The 19,102-nt window shown below is 42.1% G+C and overlaps 1 protein-coding gene across 2 annotated transcripts; it reads right to left on the reverse strand.

Moving 5' to 3' along the window:
* Window positions 1–1,821: 1,821 nt before the first annotated feature.
* Window positions 1,822–17,294, reverse strand: LOC148021002 (uncharacterized). 2 transcript variants are annotated; one of them, XM_087698827.1, is made up of 3 exons: window positions 16,376–17,294; window positions 3,403–4,217; window positions 1,822–3,298 (listed from the first exon to the last, which is right to left on the reverse strand). In XM_087698827.1, the coding sequence occupies exons 1-3, from the start codon at window positions 17,133–17,135 to the stop codon at window positions 2,450–2,452; spliced, it is 2,424 nt and encodes an 807-aa protein (XP_087554953.1). In that variant the 5' UTR covers window positions 17,136–17,294; the 3' UTR covers window positions 1,822–2,449. The 2 variants fall into 2 exon arrangements, with proteins under 2 accessions (XP_087554953.1, XP_087554952.1); XM_087698826.1 differs by having other exon boundaries at window positions 1,824–3,307; window positions 16,376–17,293.
* Between the last annotated feature and the right edge of the window lie 1,808 nt (window positions 17,295–19,102).

Here is a 19,102-nt window from a genome sequence, read left to right on the forward strand (position 1 = left end):
GTCTCTTGCATGGCAGTACCTAACTCTATAAATGTAATTATTTGATACACTATGTTTGTATGCTCATAGGTATCCTTAAGGACCTTTAACAATAAATATTATTCTTACTAGATACACTTATTGATCTCCATAACTTTTTCTAGAAAATATTTCCACTACTCCAAGAACTTAGTGACAAATTGATCATCATGTATTCTCCATAACTTTTTCTAGAAAAGATTTCCACTACTCCAAGAACTTAGTGACAAATTGATCCTCATGTATTGTTGTAGTACTTTACTTTTTTGAATATAGTTAATTGTTATACTATATTATATACATACATGTATTCTTGAAAGCCTTTAGCACCAAGTGTTACTAGTTGCACTTGCCAATCTCCATATTATATCAATATCCTCATCTTTGTAGATGGATTTGTTTCCATCCAGTTGTCTTGGTTCATACCTTGTTATTGAGGGCATTCTTCCTTACCATTAACAATGTCCCAAAGATTGCCTTGAGCTAGGTAAAGCTATCATCTTCAACTTCCAAACTTGATATTTGTTACCATTTTGCTTGTCAATCTTGATGTGTCTATTGTAGAAGGTAGCAACACTAACAAAGCCAATCGACAAAAAGATGAGAGAGCAAGAGGGATGTTAGGATAAGCAAGTTTTGGTTGGGAGAATGTGGAAGAAGTGATAATCCTCTTAGTCGAAATCAAAGCGCTGACACCATGAACAAAAATAGTAGACTAGAAGTGAGAAAGTCAAATGAATTGCAATCGTCTATTATATTACTTGCAATCATTTCTATACACAATACATTCAATGGGATAGGTGAGTTCCTTTAGGCAAATATATGAGATATTTATAAGAAGGATCATTAAGGTTCCTTTGTCCTTACATTTCCTATCCTTATCCTCTTACATCTAATATCTTATCCTGCTACATACCAATCTAACAATTTCAAGACCAATTATGCATGAACTATTCAAGCCTTAGAACAAATCCAATACTACCTAAAAGTTCATTATGCATTCCACATAAGTAAATACCACAAACATACAAACTTGATTGCTCTCTATCATTGCTGAAAATGTTTGTATGTATGTTAGTATAATTTTGTTTGTGACCAACTCATGACAAAGCTTTACATTCAAAATGGAGACCATAAAAGACGAACTAACATTGAGAATCCACTAAAATTAGTTGTGCTATGCAATTTATTAAAGGTTACTAAAATTGCTTTATTTTGATCAACCAATCGTACCACAGGTCTACTTCATATTCTTATTTTTAAGTAGGCAAGATGTCACCATTCTATTGAAGCATTGCCAAACCAAGACAAAATGTCGACGAAAATGTACAAACATAAGTATTACCACCTTGTTGCAAATAGCCAGCCCCTTCTTTTGTTCTTGCATACCTCATGTTTTATCTATGGCACACCTACTTTCAAGCTGTAGAGGTACTACTGAAAGACAGACAGGTAGATCTTGTGCTTTCAAATATAACTTCAAGTCATTTAAGTGCAGTTCTTTCGAGCTGTACATGAGTAACCTTGCATTGGAAAGGCATCCAAAGGAGAACAAAAGGTCAAATATTTTACCTACCACAAATGCAGGAGATCGGCATTTTGTATGTGTGGGAACCTATTCAGAGTGGTAAGGCACACTTCAGCACAACTTAGAATAAGTTCTTTTCTTTCGAAATGACAGGAGAGTGCTTCTTGTAAGGACTATAGAGTACTGTCTTACCATATGCACGACATTCAAGTGATGCAAAGAATAGAATGGGAAATAAAGCAAAGGTCCACAATTAATGAATGTAAAGTGTGGAGGAGGTGGACATACAACTTTGACAAACTTTAATGTAGCACAGGCTGTAAAACCCAGATTGGGATGAAAACGAATTCACAAGACAGTTTGAACACTTTGCTTGTTGCTTAGCTAGTGGTGACCCTTCCTCTGCTCTTCTCGGCTTCTCTGCATAGCACAACTCTTAATCCAGTTCACAATTCAGACTCTAGATATGTACACCTTTTTACAACTCATGGTCTTTCTTTATATTGGTCTTCTTTTTACCCATCCATCTTTTTAATAAGCTCCAGGACAAACAATTGTGCTGCTTTTATACCTGCAAGTTTCTATCGCCCCCAAGAACAAGAGATGATAATCTGTGGTCCAGAAATATGCATACATTGGTTAAATTATGTAAAGTAATTAAACTATGTTCTCAGACACATAGGTCCGCTGAACATTTTTACAGGATGGTAATTGATCACAGAAATAGAGGTCTGCTGTATACATAAATCTGCTGTACATATTCAAAACAGAAGTCTCCTCTTCTGCCTTGTTTTCCAAAATGGCCTAATCATTGTCATTCTATACAGAAACTTTGCTTATGTACATATTTAGCATCAGGTAATTAGAGGTTACACTATGGAAAAGCGCCTCAACCTCTCTTCCTCACACAGGCACATGTTCCCAATCAGAGTCTTCTCCAAAGAGACTGCTAAGATTGTGGCATGAGTCATTTCTTGATTGAAATTGGGAGTGATAACTCTTAGAAGTTCTACTCGATATGCCAGGCAAAGTACTCTCTTTCTGTGAGTCTACTAGATACTCGTGTACCTGTAAGTCACACTTGTTTCCTGATGCAGGTTTTTCCTGTGTGTCACTCACTTTTCCTGAGACTTTCAAAAGCCAATCATTATGGACTTGTGAGCTGGCCTTGTTTTCTAATTCTGTTTCTTTAAAAAGACGCTGTAGACAACTTCCTTCAAATGCATCAATAGACTGGGTACATCTATCCCATGCATGGGATCGTGAGCTGGGCTTGTTTTCTGTCACCACTTCACCAAACTCACAGTTTTTATCATATGAGCTCTTACCCAAAGTTTCAACTTGGCCATGAGATTTTTCAATCAACAGCTTCAGGCCCTCCAAATTAATTTGCATATGTGACACTTCTAATGTCAGTTTCTCTAAAGCCTTCAGCAGGGTAGCCCTCTCTTCAGCTCGTTCTTGTTGGATCTGTAAAAGCTCCTTCTTCAAGTCCAAGGACTCTTCAACCTTTCCTGGAACAGTTTCTGAATTACTGTCTACATTATTCTCTACGGTACTTCTGAAGCAGTGGTTCTCATTTATTGTCGCTCCTTCCAGAAGCTTTTTCAACTTTGAGCTTGATAATCCGGTCTCCAATGATGATAAGGCATTGTAATCATCTACTCCGCCACCTTTCAAACAATGTTTCACAGTTTCTGTGACTGCAGACAAATCTGATGTATCCACAACCTTGTCAGCAGTATTCTGCCTCTGCAAATGCTGCAGCAATTTACATACCTTACAGCTTTATCCAAATTATAAAAGCACTTTCCTTAGCATTGCAAGAACCATCTAGCAATTAGTGTAAACATTACCTTCTTGGCTGATACTTCAGTCCACTGTTTCATGAGACATTGCGAAAGCATACAGATTGAATGTTCTATTGCATCAAGCTCTCTACACTGTGTATTCTCACCCTGTATAGTCAATCTTGCTACTAAAAAACTGGAAAGATTATAAATGCTTGAAACTAGCAATGGGTGTGTATTTGCTGATTGCTGTGCACCTTTTGTTAAAGGTGGAACATCTTCCATCGAGCACATTGTGCTAGTATGTGAGAGATCACATTCCATTCTACCCATCTCTCTCTCAGTATCATTGAATCTCATATGCAGGAGGATAGGCTCATCCTTCAATGATTTCAAGTTCTCCACACTCAGTGAATCTGTAAGTTTGGTTGAAGTACTGTGGTTCAAGTAAGTGAAACTTTCACCATTAGCTAATTTGTCATCAGCTTTAGCCCCACTTGAGAATGAATCGACATTAGGATCAACAATGTTGGTTAACGGACCATCTGAGGTTTGATTAGTCTGATGGTTGATAGCAAAGCCAGAGCATCTAGCAGGCACATCCTGAGACTTTAGTCCCACATCATCCTGCTTATCTGAAGGTGGAGTTTTTGCATCACAATTCTCTACTGGAGCTTGACTGCTGGCAGCCAACTTGTTGATCAATTCTTGATGGTTGGAAGTAATGTCAGAGCATCCAGCAACCACTTCCTGAGACTTTAGTCCCACATCATCCTGCTTATCTGAAGATGCAATTTTTACATCGAAATTCTCCAATGGGATTTTACTGCTGGTAGCCAATTTCTCAATTGATTCTCCTTCCTCTGCTCTCTGCTGATAACCTGTACAATCAACCATATAAATCAGGAATTAGAAAATTTTGACGAGATGAAAGAGGTGCACTCAGGACCCCTGAGATGGTACTTATATGACCAAAGCTACAGTATTGAGAGAGAAGATCAGAGCCTGACAGAAGGATAACCATAAATTCAATCACAAGTGTGCTCAGCGTTCCATTCCATGTGACTATATAGTCACAAATGATGGCAATTCCACCCCATTTTCTGTCCCACTTTGTAACTACAGTGCTCGGTAGAGTTGCAAGCAAACATTTAGCAAGAAAGGCATCACAAGTACTCGTCAATTTCCCAGTAAGAAAAGAGGCCCAAAGATGGAGAACCTATGCACTAGCAGGGAGATGCAAAGCGTCAGCATAAAACAAGGTTTGTGAGACTGATTCCTTGAAACCGAAGAGAGCCAAGGTTGGACAAATGGATCATCACCATTCCTTTTGGTAGAATAAGGAAAAAGTACTCCTGGTAATCACAAAGTTTGAGATGAATGCTTGTACATTGGTGAAGGCATTGTGTGGATTTTGTTTTTGGAGTGCTCTTCAACAAAGGACTTCTGAATAGTTATGTAGCGGACATGCACTCCTAATCTACAAAGAATTACACTAGCAAATTTGGACTTATCGCAAGTTTTAATCACTTTGATTGGTGTAAATCCAAGAGTAAGTCCAAGGAGTTGCAGGAAAACGTGGTCTTTTGATAGGTCGTGGGTCAGTCTCCTTCTCAAGCGTAGCTTCAAGATTGGCTCTTTTCTGCCTTGCACATTGACACATTGTGCAGATGCAGAGCTGATGGGACAAGGTGTCTTCATGGCTCACCTCACCTCAAAGAAGGCAACATAGGAGCTTATCGACAGCTCTCTTGCTTGCAAAGATGATTCTTAGGACTAGCATTTGGGTGAATCAATAAGGCAATGAATCTTAACTTTGCACACACTTCGTCTTAAACATAGAAAGACAACAACCAAAAAACAGTATAAAGATTAGAGCTAGAATGCTCCTACACCAAAACATGAAGACAAACTAGCTCTTGAGTACTTTGACGGTCTACTTTCAATTTTCCTCATGTTGGGATGCTAGACAGAGTGCAGTACTAGGGGTGAACCAAACCATCTGAGATATATTAAGGTCTAATTGTGGCAAGGAAAAAAGACAATGAATTGAGCATCTACCTCTCGTAGAATTTGCTAACAAAACTGCTTATCAACACACAATCAAGATGTTGCCATCCTTCACCTGCTTTAATGGAGATGGAAAATGCCCCAAATTCAATGATTTGCTGGTCCCTCCACTTGAACAGGCTAAAAACAGCTTCAGCCCTATTGAATCCAAGTCTTGGAACTTTCAATTTGTGGCATACTTTCCGAGGCTATTGCTAAACCCTAATTTCTGCTACAGATTAGGGTTTACAACAGAGAAATCTGAAATTTCTCAGCCTTTGGTGATCTCAATGCTGCAATCTTTGGAGCAAGGCTGTAGAAAGGCTAGGAGATGAGAGAGAATGCTAAGGAGAGAGAAAATTCAGACTTTCTTTGCGAAGAACCGAAGAAAATCTGTCATTTACTACTGCTGCCCTGTCTCAACAACTTGTAGATGCAAACAACTGAAGAAAATCAGTCATTTACTGCTGCTGCCTTGTCTCAACAGCCTGTAGATGCCATCACCTGTTGTTGATTGGTCTTCTCCTCCCCCGGCTGCCTCAGAAGGTCCTCCAATGGCTGCAAATCAGACCAGCAACATCTCCTCCCTCTCTCTGAATACACTAAAAAATGCCTCTCCAAGACGTTTTTCAGACTTGCATGGGCATTTTTGACAAGTGGCGACCTTCCCAAATGGTTTTTCTAGCATTATCCATAATTAAATATTACATCTTAATCTTTAAATACTGAAAATTAATCTAATAATTATTTCGGTGACCCTGAAAAATAATCTGACACTAGCCAATAATTAAATTAGCTAGGAAACTTCCATTCTCGAGTGTCTTTGCACCATCTTTGGCCATCAAATTGGCGTTAGGTACCATTAAACACCACTTCTCTAGTGTCACCGACCAACACTTATGGCCAAATGAATGACCTAGGCCAACAACTAGCACCAGATACCACCAAGTACCTATGGAGCCCAACTCATAGCAACTTATGCCTTTGACATCCTGTGATTTTCTCGGATCCCGGGCTCATAAATTTACTCTAACCCCAGTTACACCTCACATGTGCAACATTTACTTAACCATGTGATTAAAAATTAATCCACATGTTAAGTGAGGTTTCAAAAATACATATCCTCATGACACTGGTTGTCAATATTTTAGGCCCAAATTTTAGGTCGACCAATTTTGGGGTTATTTGGCTATTTATAGCCTTCCCCTCTCAGTTGGCAAATCATTCATTCATCTTCCTCCTTCCTTGGCTATTTATAGCCTTCCCTGCTCAGTTGGCAAATCATTCATTTGTCTTCCTCCTTCCTTGGCAGGTGCACACACCGACTCCATCACCTTGGCAGATGCACACACTAACTCCATCCACATGTTAAGTGAGGTTTCAAAAATACACATCCTCATGATACTGGTCGTCAATATTTTAGCCCCAAATTTCAAGTTGACCAATTTTGGGGTTATTTGGCTATTTATAGCCTTTCCCGCTCAGTTGGCAAATCATTCATTCATCTTCCTCCTTCCTTGGCTATTTATAGCCTTCCCTGCTCAGTTGGCAAATCATTCATTTGTCTTCCTCCTTCCTTGGCCGGTGCACACACCGACTTCATCCACATGTTAAGTGAGGTTTCAAAAATACATATCCTCATAACACAAGTCGTCAATATTTTAGCCCCAAATTTCAGGTCGACCAATTTTGGGGTTATTTGGCTATTTATAGCCTTCCCCGCTCAATTGGCAAATCATTCATTCATCTTCCTCCTTCCTTGGCTATTGATAGCCTTCCGTGCTCGGTTGGCAAATCATTCATTTGTCTTCCTCCTTCCTTGGCAGGTGCATGCACCAACTCCATCACCTTCCTCCATCTCCAGTGCTGCCATCATCATCAGCTTGATCTAGTGTCCTCACTGACACTTTGGGCTATGTGCAAGGACTGATCAATCCATCTTTCATTGTATCAACATTCTTCTTCAATCAGTACAATATTCTTCCTCTCTCTCTCTCTCTCTCTCTCTCTCTCTCTCTCTCTCTGTGTGTGTGTTCATGTTCATTCTTTCGTTGCACACACATGGTATCATCGCCTAAGAGAGACACAAAGTTGTTTTCTTGCAAAGGCCCCAGGCTGCTGGGCGTCATTACCACATCAGCATTTTGCTGAAAAGATAGCTTTTTTCTTGAAGGCAACAGCTTCTTTGTGTAGGTGACAACATTACTCCCCTAAGCCAACCCTCTACATCGACTTCCTTGTGATCCTATAGCAAATTCCTCATGTTTTAGGGCTGTTAAGCAGATTTCTTATAGGTGTCTTGCAAGATTTTGAAGATGTCTTACAACCGGTTTCGTCACTTTGATGATACAGATGAGGAGGAGCCTTCTCAGCACGCCTCTGAATGGCAGTGAGATTATCGTACAGATTGTAAAGAATAGAGGTCACCTAGCCCGTTTATTTATAAACCCTCTCCTTCTCGTTCTCATCATGTTTCACAAAAGACCCTTTTTGGTGGCCTCCATATGCCTATTGAGAAACCCTTCACCTGTAGTTTAAATTTTTTCGTTTCGAGTTTGCAGCCCCAAAAAGGGGCGCCATCCTAGATTGACTCTGCCTATTTATAGGCCACTCTCATTCATTCCTTATAGCTGATTCATTCAGTCCGACACCTCTTCTCTCCAGCCTCTCCACTTCCCTCACACCCCTTCAAGGACATTGTGGTTCATGATTCGTGGCTATCTTCATCATCTTCCTTGTGCTACGGCACCCTTGTTCCCTTGTATCACATTCACTCCATGATTCAGAACATCATCATTCCATTCATCAGAGTTTCTTTCTCTCTTCTCTTCTCCTCTCCATGTTTACCGAGTTCACTCCATGTTCCTCCCTGCAAACCCTACTATCTCGCTGGCATGTCATCTTTTAACATGGTATCAGAGCTGGATCTCCTTACCTAGCAATGAAGATTCTCCACTCCACTGAAGGCACAGACTGGTGGCAGGTTTGGCATCCACTTCTCTTCTTCTTCCGCTGCATCAAAATCTGTTTTTTGTAGGTTTCAAATGTTTTTAGCTTACTGCTTACACCCCTTTTCGCAGAGGACATCGCAGTCTCAACTGTCCCTTGCTGTCATCTATAGTTTAGCGCCTGTTTTCCGCCCATAGTTTGCAACTATTTACAATAGTGAGATTGTTGCTGATCGCTCTCCATTCAAAAAACAATCTCATTTTTGCAGATTTCAAGTATTTCAACTTGCTGCCCATACCCTGGATACGGAGGACATCGCGGTCCAAGCAGACCATTGATGTCTACAACAGTTTGGTGCACGTTTCCAGCCTACCACACACTATTCAAAACTGATTTCAGCATGCTGACTACTGCTGTTGGTTTTTCTTGCGTTTTTAGTCTTTCTTTCTCCTCATTAGAGAAGACAAGACCGGTGGCAGGTTCAGCATTAACATTTGATTTCTCTATCCTTTTCACTGCGCATTGGGAGATATCCTTTTTCTCCCTCCCACCCTCCTTATCCAATTTACCACACCGGTACCATGGCGTCTCCCACAACAAATTGCCCTTCTACTGGGTGTTCCTACTGCAGCACGAATGGTCATCTCACTGAAGATTGCCAACTACGACCTTTGCTCCTCACACCCCTGGAGTATATGCATCTCCCACCTAGCACTTCATGTGCCACCTCTCCTTTCTAGGCCACAAAGATCGTTTTGCATAAGCTATCGGAGTATTATGGTCAAGGCAATAAGCCGCTCCCGATGCACACTAAGTCTTTTCGAGCACACGGAGGCTCTAAGACCTTACGAGGCGATAAGCCCTCCTGGAGACCACCCCACTACGCGGAGGTTTCTCCCACCCACTTCCGGGTACAATGGCTTCCACGGTCCACATCTCCTCCACAGTCCACTCTCCTATCACCCTTCACCCGCAGTTTGTGTTTTTGCGTTTCCGTGTTTTGCGTTTAGGGTTTGCAGCCCCAAAAAGGAGCGCAATCCTAGACTAACTCTGCCTATTTAAAGGCCACTCTCCCATTCATTCCTTACGGCTGATTCATTCAATCCGTCACCTCTTCTCTCCAACATCTCCACTGCCCTCACACCCCTTTAGGAGGACATTGTGGTTCACGATTCGTGGCTACCTTCATCATCTCCTTGTGCTATGGCACCCTTGTTCCCTTGTATCACATTCACTCCATGATTTAGAACTTCATCATTCCATTCATCAAAGTTTCTTCTCTCTTCTCTTCTCCTCTCCATGTTTGCCGAGTTCACTCCGTGTTCCTCCCTGCAAACCCTACTGTCTCGCTGGTATGTCATCTTTTAACGATGCCATCCATGGCATCCTCTATATAGGTGTCCATATTTCCTTTTTTGCCCAAAGAAAACCAACTTGATGGTTCAAACTACTCACTTTGGTCGTGTAAGGTGGTTTGTATCCTTGATACCTTCGATCTTTTGGAGTTTGTTACCCACCCTATTTTTTGTCCAATGAAAGATCCCATTGTTGGATGATTAATGGATTGTGCGGCCTTATGAAATCGACTCAACTCTAGAGTCTGATCTTTCCTCTTTATGAGCTTACAAGATTCTATCCTAGTGCAACCGGTGTATGACTCACATAAAGCGGTAGTTCCTTCAAAAACACCTAGACTTTACATACACACACATAAACAGAGACCTCTCTCCCTCGCTCAACACCAGATTGGCCCCGAAGACCGGCGCCCCTCTTGGTATTTCTTTATCAATTAAAATATAAAAAATTACCAAAAAAAATTTGTAATGTTCCAAAATACAGAACCTGTGAACAGTTGGTTTTCATCTCTTCTAAGTAAATCCCAGCTACATAGGAACAGTACAGCATGTCCAGATCAACATCCCTTACTGTCCAGCATGTGCACAATTCACTGTTCTTACTGTCCAGCACACTGTTCTTACTGTTCAGCATGTGCAGAGTTCACTGTTCTTATTCAGCATGAGTAGAGTTCACTGTTCTTACGATTCAACATGTGCAGAGTTCAATGTTCTGATTCAGCATGAACAGAGTTCATTGTTCTTATTCAGCATGAGCAGAGTCCACTGTCCTTATGATTCAGCATGTGCAGAGTTCACTATTCTGATTCAGCATGAACAGAGTTCACTGTTCTTAGTCAGCATGTACAGAGTTCACTGTTCTGATTCAACATGAACAGAGTTTATTGTTCTTACGATTCAACATGTGCAGAGTTCATTGTTCTTACGATTCAGCATGTGCAGAAAAAAAAACACAGAATTGTACCTTCGATGGAATCAATCCATCATGCAAAGCATTTCTTCTGAGAATAGAGAGAGAGATGATCAGAGGGAGCAAGCTCTACCTCCATGCTTGAGTCAGAGACGTCGAAGTACTCTCCATGGCTAGTTTTCTTGCAGCAATCTGCCCTCAGCTCCTCAAAACTTCATTCTCCCATCTGCCCCTTATGCCTATTACCTTTTTTTTAATGCTCTCTCTCTCTCTCTCTCTCTCTCTCTCTCTCTCTCTCGGGAATTTGGGCCACATGGCATACATGTAACAATTTTCCCATTTAAACCTTCCGGTCTAAAATTCTCCATGATCGGTGCAAAATTTGACCTCGTATGACCAGCCAAGCCAGAACAACACAGATGGCCGCCATATGAGCAATGGGGGCAAAAGTATCATGGAAATCAATGCTTGGACGCTAGGTAAAACCTTTAGTAACAAGGCGGGTCTTGTGCTTGTCCAAAGAGCCATCACTATGGTACTTGGTCTAGAAGATCCATTTGACACCAATCGCCTTCTTATGAGAGGGACAAGGCACAAGAAACCAAGTGCCATTCCTCTCAATAGCCTCCAACTCAGCTTCCATCGCTTTCCGCCAATGGTCAGACTGTAAAGCCTCCTTCACGGAGGTAGGCTCTCTATCCTGCATAACACGCGACATCAAACAGTAGTTAGAGTGAACAAGCTCCGTAAAATGTGCTTGATGTCTCCGTGACCTCCGCGGTCCATCCTACGGTTGCCACTCCTCAAGGACCCTCTCAATCCCTGAATCTCGGAGCGTGTCACAGGCCCAACAAGGAGAAGGCCGGATCTTGCCTCATCACTCTCCATCTACTGAAGTTACTGGAATGCCCACCGACAACATAGGAGCAATCAATGAATCCGATGGCTGGGACCTAGGCTCCTCATCATCAAAAGAAGAGTCCTCAAGAGACATAGGCTCCAAAGGAACAGTCGCTGGGGCCCAACTATCACCGGGATCTCCAAGAACAGGGTGGTCCTCACCCCCCCTTTGGGGCTGGAACCTCCACGAACCGAATGTCACGACTCGTATCGATATCCCGCTTAACAAGATCATACAATCGATAGCCTTCAGACTGCGAGCTACAGCCCACAAAGACGTATTTTGGAAACCACTTCAAATTTGTCATGATGTGTCTTCGGGATGTAAACATAGGCATCACACCCAAAAACCCTAAAATAAGAAACATCTCTTGGACCCAAAGTACGCCTCATAAGGAGTCATACCAACAACAGCGAAAGTAGGGAAATGATTAATGATGTAAACTACAGTAGCCACAGCCTTAGCCCATAGACACTCAGGTGTCTGACGATGCTCCAGCATAGTACGGCGGGCCATCTTGATCACACTACGATTCTTCCGCTCCAAGATGCCATTCTCCTAAGGGGTGTTTGTATTAGCAAACTCCTAGTGAATACCACAATCTGCACAAAAACGAGCAAACTCATTAGAAACAAATTCTCTGCCCTTATTCAATCGTAAGGTCTTCAACTTCCACCCCGATCAGTTCTCCTCAAAGAGCAACCAATCCTTAAAGTTAAAGAAAGCCTCCAACTTCAGTTTCAAGAAATAGGCCCATGTTATCCTGTTGTAATCATCCACAATGAGCATGAAATACAAGCTCCCTCTAAGGGACTCCGTCCTCATCGGTCCACAAAGATGGATAGAAACAAGCTCCAAGGGTGCGGAAGACCGCCTCAAAGCTTTGCTGGGAACAACATCACAAGTCTGCTTCCCACAAATAGAGGATACACAAGGCTGTTGGCTCACCACAATATCCGACAAACCTCGAACAAACTAGCCCTTAGACACCTTCCGAAGGTAATTATAATTGAGGTGGCCAAACCGAGCATGCCAAATCTTGGACTAAGTTTGAGAGGTAAGAAGAAGAGAAGTCAAGGTAGAAGAAGACCACAAACTTGTAGACTCCATTCTCCTCATAACCTAAAGAAAGAACCTGTCTAGATCCTTAATCAAGAATCCGAAAAGGATCCACATCAAATTCAACCAAAAGGCCGAGGGCACAAATCTTGTGCACCGAGAGAAGATGATACCCCAAACCTGACACATAAAGTACCTCAAATGCATGGGCACCACCACATCCATCTGGAATAAGATGCATGTTGCCACATCCCTGTATTGGAATAGACGAACTGTTACCAATGAGAATCTGGCCATGCGAAGGCCAAAATGAGCAACACCTACTAAAGGAGTCGTGTTGGGAGGCACCACTGTCAATAATCCACTCCGGAGTATATGGGGCCGTCAATGCAACATCAAAAGCTGTCAAGGGCGAATCCTCAACCACCTCTAAATGGAAGAAAGTAGCTGATGAGGGAGCAACCACTGCTCCGGAATCTTTTGAAGATTTCTCCTTCTTCTCCTTGTCGGAACAATCCTTCTTCCAATCACTTGTTTTGCCACAAATCTAACAAGTAGATTCCTTATCTTTGCCCTTCTTAGATTTGTCCTCCTTCTTCTTTTGGTCCTTTTCCTTCTTCTGAGAGGATTGACGAACCAAGGCCTCAAATTTCGAAGCATTGGTCCCTTTCAGTTGCTCCTCTTGGTCCATAGAAACCAACTCTTCCCACCGAAGAGTCTCAGCCCTGAAGCAATCAAGGCAGAATAAAAACCATTGAAGTGGGGTAGTAACTATGAAAGAAGAGTTATCCCCATGTCTTTAGAAGTGATCACCTTCCTTGCGTTTTGAACCTGCATCTAGAGCTATCTCAGCTTGTTGATACTCACGGTCCACATCTGCACTTCCAAAGAAACTCTCTTCATGACGATCATCCAATTATATATCCGATCTAACTCCAATCATATCTCTCGAACCACCGTCAAATGCTCAATATGAGAGATAGCAGCTATAGTACATGAGAGAAATAAAAGCGAGTGAATGAGAGCATTGAGTTTATCCCAATGTGCTTGAGCCTTTGTTAGCTCTATCTTATCACTAGAAGAGATTATGGACTCGTCTCGCGAAGAAGGACGATGGATAGCCTTCGTAACAAGCTCCACCAAATCATAGGACTCCAAAATGGCAAGCATCATGACCCGCCAGATGCCGCAGTTCTCGCCATTGAGCTTTTGATCTAATGCAAGAGCTGGTAGGCGATCCATAATTGCCTAAAACTATCTCGGCCTAAGAAGACATCTTCATCCACAATGCCTGCACAAAACACAAGAACAACCCCCTCTGACTATGAAAATATAGCCTGCTAGGACTAGGGTTCACTCATCTTGCTCCTTCACCCGTCAGAGGCGATGAAAAGGTAAAATCTGCACCTTGAAGGCTAAAAACTCAGCCTTCCTCCTCTTGGAACAATAACAAACAAAGCAACTTCACCAACTTTGCTCCTTTCTCACACACCCATGCTTGCTTCAGCCTTGTTCTGATGCACAGCCCTCCCGCTTGCCTTCGAATACTGGAAACGCAGTCTTTTGTCGCACTGAAATTTCCTCTTCAAAAGGGTTCTTCACTCAGTCAATCCGTCTTCACTGCTCTAATACCATGTCAAAGTACAACAGTGCAGAAGCGTGGGACCAAGACTAAGGGAGTAGGGTGAACACGGAGATTGGAGAGAGAGAGAGAGAAAGAGACAAAAGAACAAGATCTGTAGCATAAAGTATGCTGAGTACAAAAAGGAATGCAAATATGTACACGAGCGCAGTCTGTATGTCTACGTATCTCGACCTCGACGATGTCTCCTTGTCAGACACTTCGGAGTCTATTGCAATCTACCCAATCTCTACCCTGAAATCTACAACTGCATGAATGAGAGTGTACTAGTGTCATGCTATTTCTAGCCTATTGAAAATGCCAAAAAACTAGCAGGTTGGCTGTATTCAACTATACTGCAATCTTACTGCATCCTGCGTGGCTGCTGCTAATGTGGCACTGACTACCTGACTGGAAAACTGCATATATACACAGCCTAACTAAGAAAATGTCTATCCAAGGGATGGCAATCTCTAACAGATCACTATGTGGAGAGCATGGATGTAGCTTATCAAAATGTCAAGTATGCACTTCAAAGATCACAGGATAAGCAAAAGAGAGCTTTTGATCATCATAGGCGTGCTTTGAACTATGCAAAGGGCGATTACACAATACCTTTCATGTGAGCTTGCTTAGGCCTTTCCATGGTAATGTGCCAAAAGATGTATCTGCTGAAATTTAGCTTGAGGCTAAAGAGCTCGATGAGATACTCCTACCAGAGCAAATTTTGACACACAAAAAGTAGAAGATCAAGGGTAAGATTTCCAAATGATACTTGGTGAAGTTTCAAAACTATTCACCGATGGACACCAAATGAAGGGAGGAGGATGACTTATTCATTCTTGTTGGAAACACATCGTGAGGAGCTAGAGCAACCATCACGAGCTGAGTTTCAGCCATTGCCAGCAAGCGATTGCAAATTTGGAGCAACCAACAACTGCACGAGATCCTAGGCAACTAGGCAACAATCCCAAGCTAAAGGCTTCAGCTGATTTTGGGTTCCCATGTGCAAGCGACAGCATTTATTGTTGTTGGGACAAGGCAACAGCTGCATTTGCCTGATTTTCAATCATTTCTTGCGACAAAACTCTAAACTCTCTCTCCTCAATATTCTCTCTCATTCTCCAACCATTTCACAACCTTGCTTTGAATATCTCGCCATTTGGACCCTTGGAGGTTGAGAAATTTCAATTCACTTTGCTATAAACCCTAATATACAATAGAAATTAGGCTTTAGGAACAACTGCCTCAAGAAGTGAGCCAAACATTGAAGACTACAAGACCTAAACTATTCAAGGCTGAAGGTGATTTCCAATTGAAATCAAGTGGAGGACCAGCCAGCCATCAAATTTGGGGAATTTCCACTATTCTCAAAGTGGGTGAAGGCCAATTGACTACTTGATCGAGGGGCAAACTTTTACTTCAATAAAGTTAAAGAAATCAATAGTCTTCCTGGCAGATGTAAACATAGCTTGCACAACAAAAAATATACACAGCAGATACTCCGTCTAGAGAAGACCTGGCTGGGACAGCATGCAGCAAGTTGTCAGGGCTGGCGAGAGCTCCTCAGGCAGGGCAACACCTACAGGCTGGAGGCAACCTCTGGTAATCAGGATTGCAGCAACCAAGCAAGGCAGCACCTCCAGACAGTGGGAGGCGCCTCCAAAATGTGAGAAGCAGCTACTGATGAAGGTGTTGTGGTAGCAAGGGAAGATGAGAGCTGGCAATGAAAGTGGGGGAATACGATAAGCAGAGTGTGAGAATGCCCACAACTTGGGTCATGTGTTCTACCACCAGATACAATATCTTTTCCCTTAAATAATTCTTTTTGGAGCTATCTATTGGACTCAAATTAGGCCAAAATGCATGATAATTTTGTGTCAATTGAGGCCTTCAATTTTACTTGCTCAACTTGTGCCATGTCATGTGTGGAGGTTATAGACCTATTGGGTCTTAGACCCTACATTTCGATAATATTGCCAGCTGCATGACAGCCACTTGATTTCACTATAACTTTTCCGTTCTGATAGAACAGAAATAAAACCAACGGCCAGGCTTGCAAACCCGTATAATGCTGTAATCTTTCAATCAATATCACGGTTAGAATAGTAATTTTCTACAACTGCATAGCTTGAATAGTGTTTCAAACCAAAAAAAAAGAGACATAGAGCACCTGTCAAAGTTTGTGCACTTACCTTCCGCATTACGTAAATGACTAGACTGAGAAACTGACTGCGAGTTATTTAGAGGAAACATGGAATGCAAGCGATTGACTGTAAAGGGATCTTTGCGTTCTGACAGGGCAAACCACTGAACATCCGAAGGAGCGCCACTAGGCCTAGAGTCTAATGAGGACCACGGTGCAATATCTGAGAAGGCCCTAGAACCTGACCAGGGCTCATAGTAACAGGGCCGAGCTTGACATGGCATGTAGGCACTGCCATAATATGGCCCCTGGCTCTGGCCATGAGAAGCTCCGTAACCTTGATAACCATCGCTTTCAGACATGCTCTGCTGTGCATGGCCAGAGAATGGATGATTGTGCCAGGCGCCAGAGTCGCCGCTATCAGCAGGGTAAGGCTGCTTGCCATAATACGACCCCAGGCCTTGGCCATGGGAAGCTCCATAACCTTGAAAAGGATAGCTTTCAGACAGGTTCTGCTGTGCGTGGCAGGAGAACGGATGATTGCGCCAAGCGCGAGGGTTATCACTTCCGGCGTGGTAAGATGGGTTGCCAAGGGATGAGTCCCACCAGAAAGAAGGAGCGAACGGATATGGAGTTTTCTTGTCCTTATCGAACTGACATGGAGTCATTGTGTCCTGATCTGCGTCCACGGAAGGGTAGGGGCTGGCGCCAAAGTAAAAGCTGGGCGTGAGCTGGTGTATGGAAGAGGTCGGGGGAGGGGGGAGGTCTGATGCGGCCATGGACACGCGCGACAACCCGAAAGCAGGCATGATGATGGATGTTGCAGAACCTCGCCCGTTGCAACGAGACGCTCTCGACGCTGGTGTCCTCGCTTGGCAAGCCCTCTCTGCCTTTTATAGGTGGCATGGCAGCATTTGTTTTCTTCTTTTCCCCGAGGCGGGGCTGGAGCCTGGTGGGCTCAAGTGATTGTTGAGTGCTCTCCGTTAGCGCAAAATGTGCAGCCAAAAAGCGAGGTATTTTAAGAGCGTCCACATTGGTTCAATCCTTGTTAGATGTTTTCATCATTGGTTAGATGATTCAAGTGCAAAGTCATTTACCTTGGTTCAATCCCTCTTAGGCGTTTTCATCATTAACCTTGTTCAATCCTTGTCATACATTTTCATCGTTTTAATAAAAAGGCTCTTGTCATGTTGCAGCTCTTGGGCATGGAGGCTAGAGCCCTGGGCAAGGCCTAAATGTGTCTATGAGTCATAAAGTGGGGATCCGATCAAATTGTAAACACATCGGTCCACGCTCCTATTCTTTTGCCACTACCCCAACCGTCTGTGTGTAACCAACCTTAGGCTCATTGCAGACTTCCAACCCAAACCAAAGTATCGGCATGCAGTTTTTAAAATTGGGCATGGGCATGGGCACAAATACCAAAAGGACACATTTTGTAAAAAAGTGAAAATTAATATGTTTATTATTTTTTATTAGCTACAAATGTAAAACATGCACCTTGATTCATCACTTTACAAATTGGGTGAGGGAGACTCCCCTCCCTGTCCACAAGTGGGCGAGGAGTTCATCCATTTAGTAGGTAACAACAACAGGTCATGTCTTCTCCTGTGTATAAACAATTGCATATGCCCAACCTTTGAATTAAATACTTTGATTGATTAACACTTATAAAGTGAGCATCCACCATTTGGTGTGTAACCAACCTTAGTGCCTTTAGGTTCTATAGTTCCGCCATGTCCAAGAGCTTGATCATACTTAGGGGGAGTGTCTGGAGTGGAACCCCACTCCTTGCACTTGACCGAAGTTAGCAAATCAAGGACGCTTTCCACATGCATCATATGGCCTTGGCCTCGTTTAACTGTTCACATGAGACACAAGTGGCTGAAAGTTTAGGATTCTCTAAAATTTAGGGTTCATAATCTTGTTTGGGGTCCTTTGAAATTTAGTAGAGGTAAAAGGAATAGGCTAATGAACTAGTCAAAAGTGCTTGTTGTCTTGTTGTTATGTACTAATAATGTCAACAATCAATTTAATGTTGATTCTTCGAAGCATTGTAAGGTAGACAATGCCTAAGTACGACCATGTCTTTTTTCATTTGGCTTAGTTTCCTCTATAGCTAAAAGTAAAATGGATTGCACAATAGAGACGTTTTGATAGTACTATTAGAAAAAACATAATTTGATGTGTTTCGGGTTTGTGATGTTGAAAAACTTGTCAACTTTGAAATGGTATATACACAATTTGAAGAAAGTAATATAAAATGTTCATATAAAATTTGACTCTAGAAAACCTATGAAATTGTCTAACATGCAAAATGTTTAGGGTACATAGGAAGTTAGTAGAGGTAAGGAGTGGCTAATGAACTAGTGAAAACATGGTTGTGATCTCATTGTCTTGAAACTTAATTTGTCCATTGTGTATGGCTTAGAAAACTCCACAAAATGATTTATGGATTAATAGATTACAACTCTCTTTTCTAAAAATTTTATTACATTCACATTAATGAGCTTTCACATAGTGCAAACTTTTTGTGATGCTATGATAGCCATTAAACAAAAACGTGTGGGCCAATCATGAGGACTATACTAAAATGTTGTCTAAAAGTATAGGTAGAAATTTTAGCCATCTAGTACAATCTACAAAAAGAATAATGGTACTTTGACTTCTACTGCATGCTTGTGTCTAGCTTGTATGTTGAACTTATGATATATACTTATTGTGTACATATAATATAATGTGATTTTGGAGCACTTACGAACTTTAAATTGGTATA

This window comes from Lygodium microphyllum, chromosome 18 (assembly GCF_053477565.2).
Source record: "Lygodium microphyllum isolate KBCC chromosome 18, Lygodium_microphyllum_v1.1.10, whole genome shotgun sequence".
NCBI classification, from domain to species: domain Eukaryota; kingdom Viridiplantae; phylum Streptophyta; class Polypodiopsida; order Schizaeales; family Lygodiaceae; genus Lygodium; species Lygodium microphyllum.

What these genes read in the sequence shown, in the direction of transcription:
- LOC148021002 (XM_087698826.1), bottom strand. Translation starts at nt 17,135, where the DNA reads ATGCCTGCTTTCGGGTTGTCGCGCGTGTCCATGGCCGCATCAGACCTC. An exon ending in TCATTTACGTAATGCGGAAG is followed by an intron (nt 4,218 to 16,375) that starts GTAAGTGCACAA and finishes TTGATTGTACAG; the next exon opens with GTTATCAGCAGAGAGCAGAG. An exon ending in CTGAAGTATCAGCCAAGAAG is followed by an intron (nt 3,308 to 3,402) that starts GTAATGTTTACA and finishes AAATTGCTGCAG; the next exon opens with CATTTGCAGAGGCAGAATAC.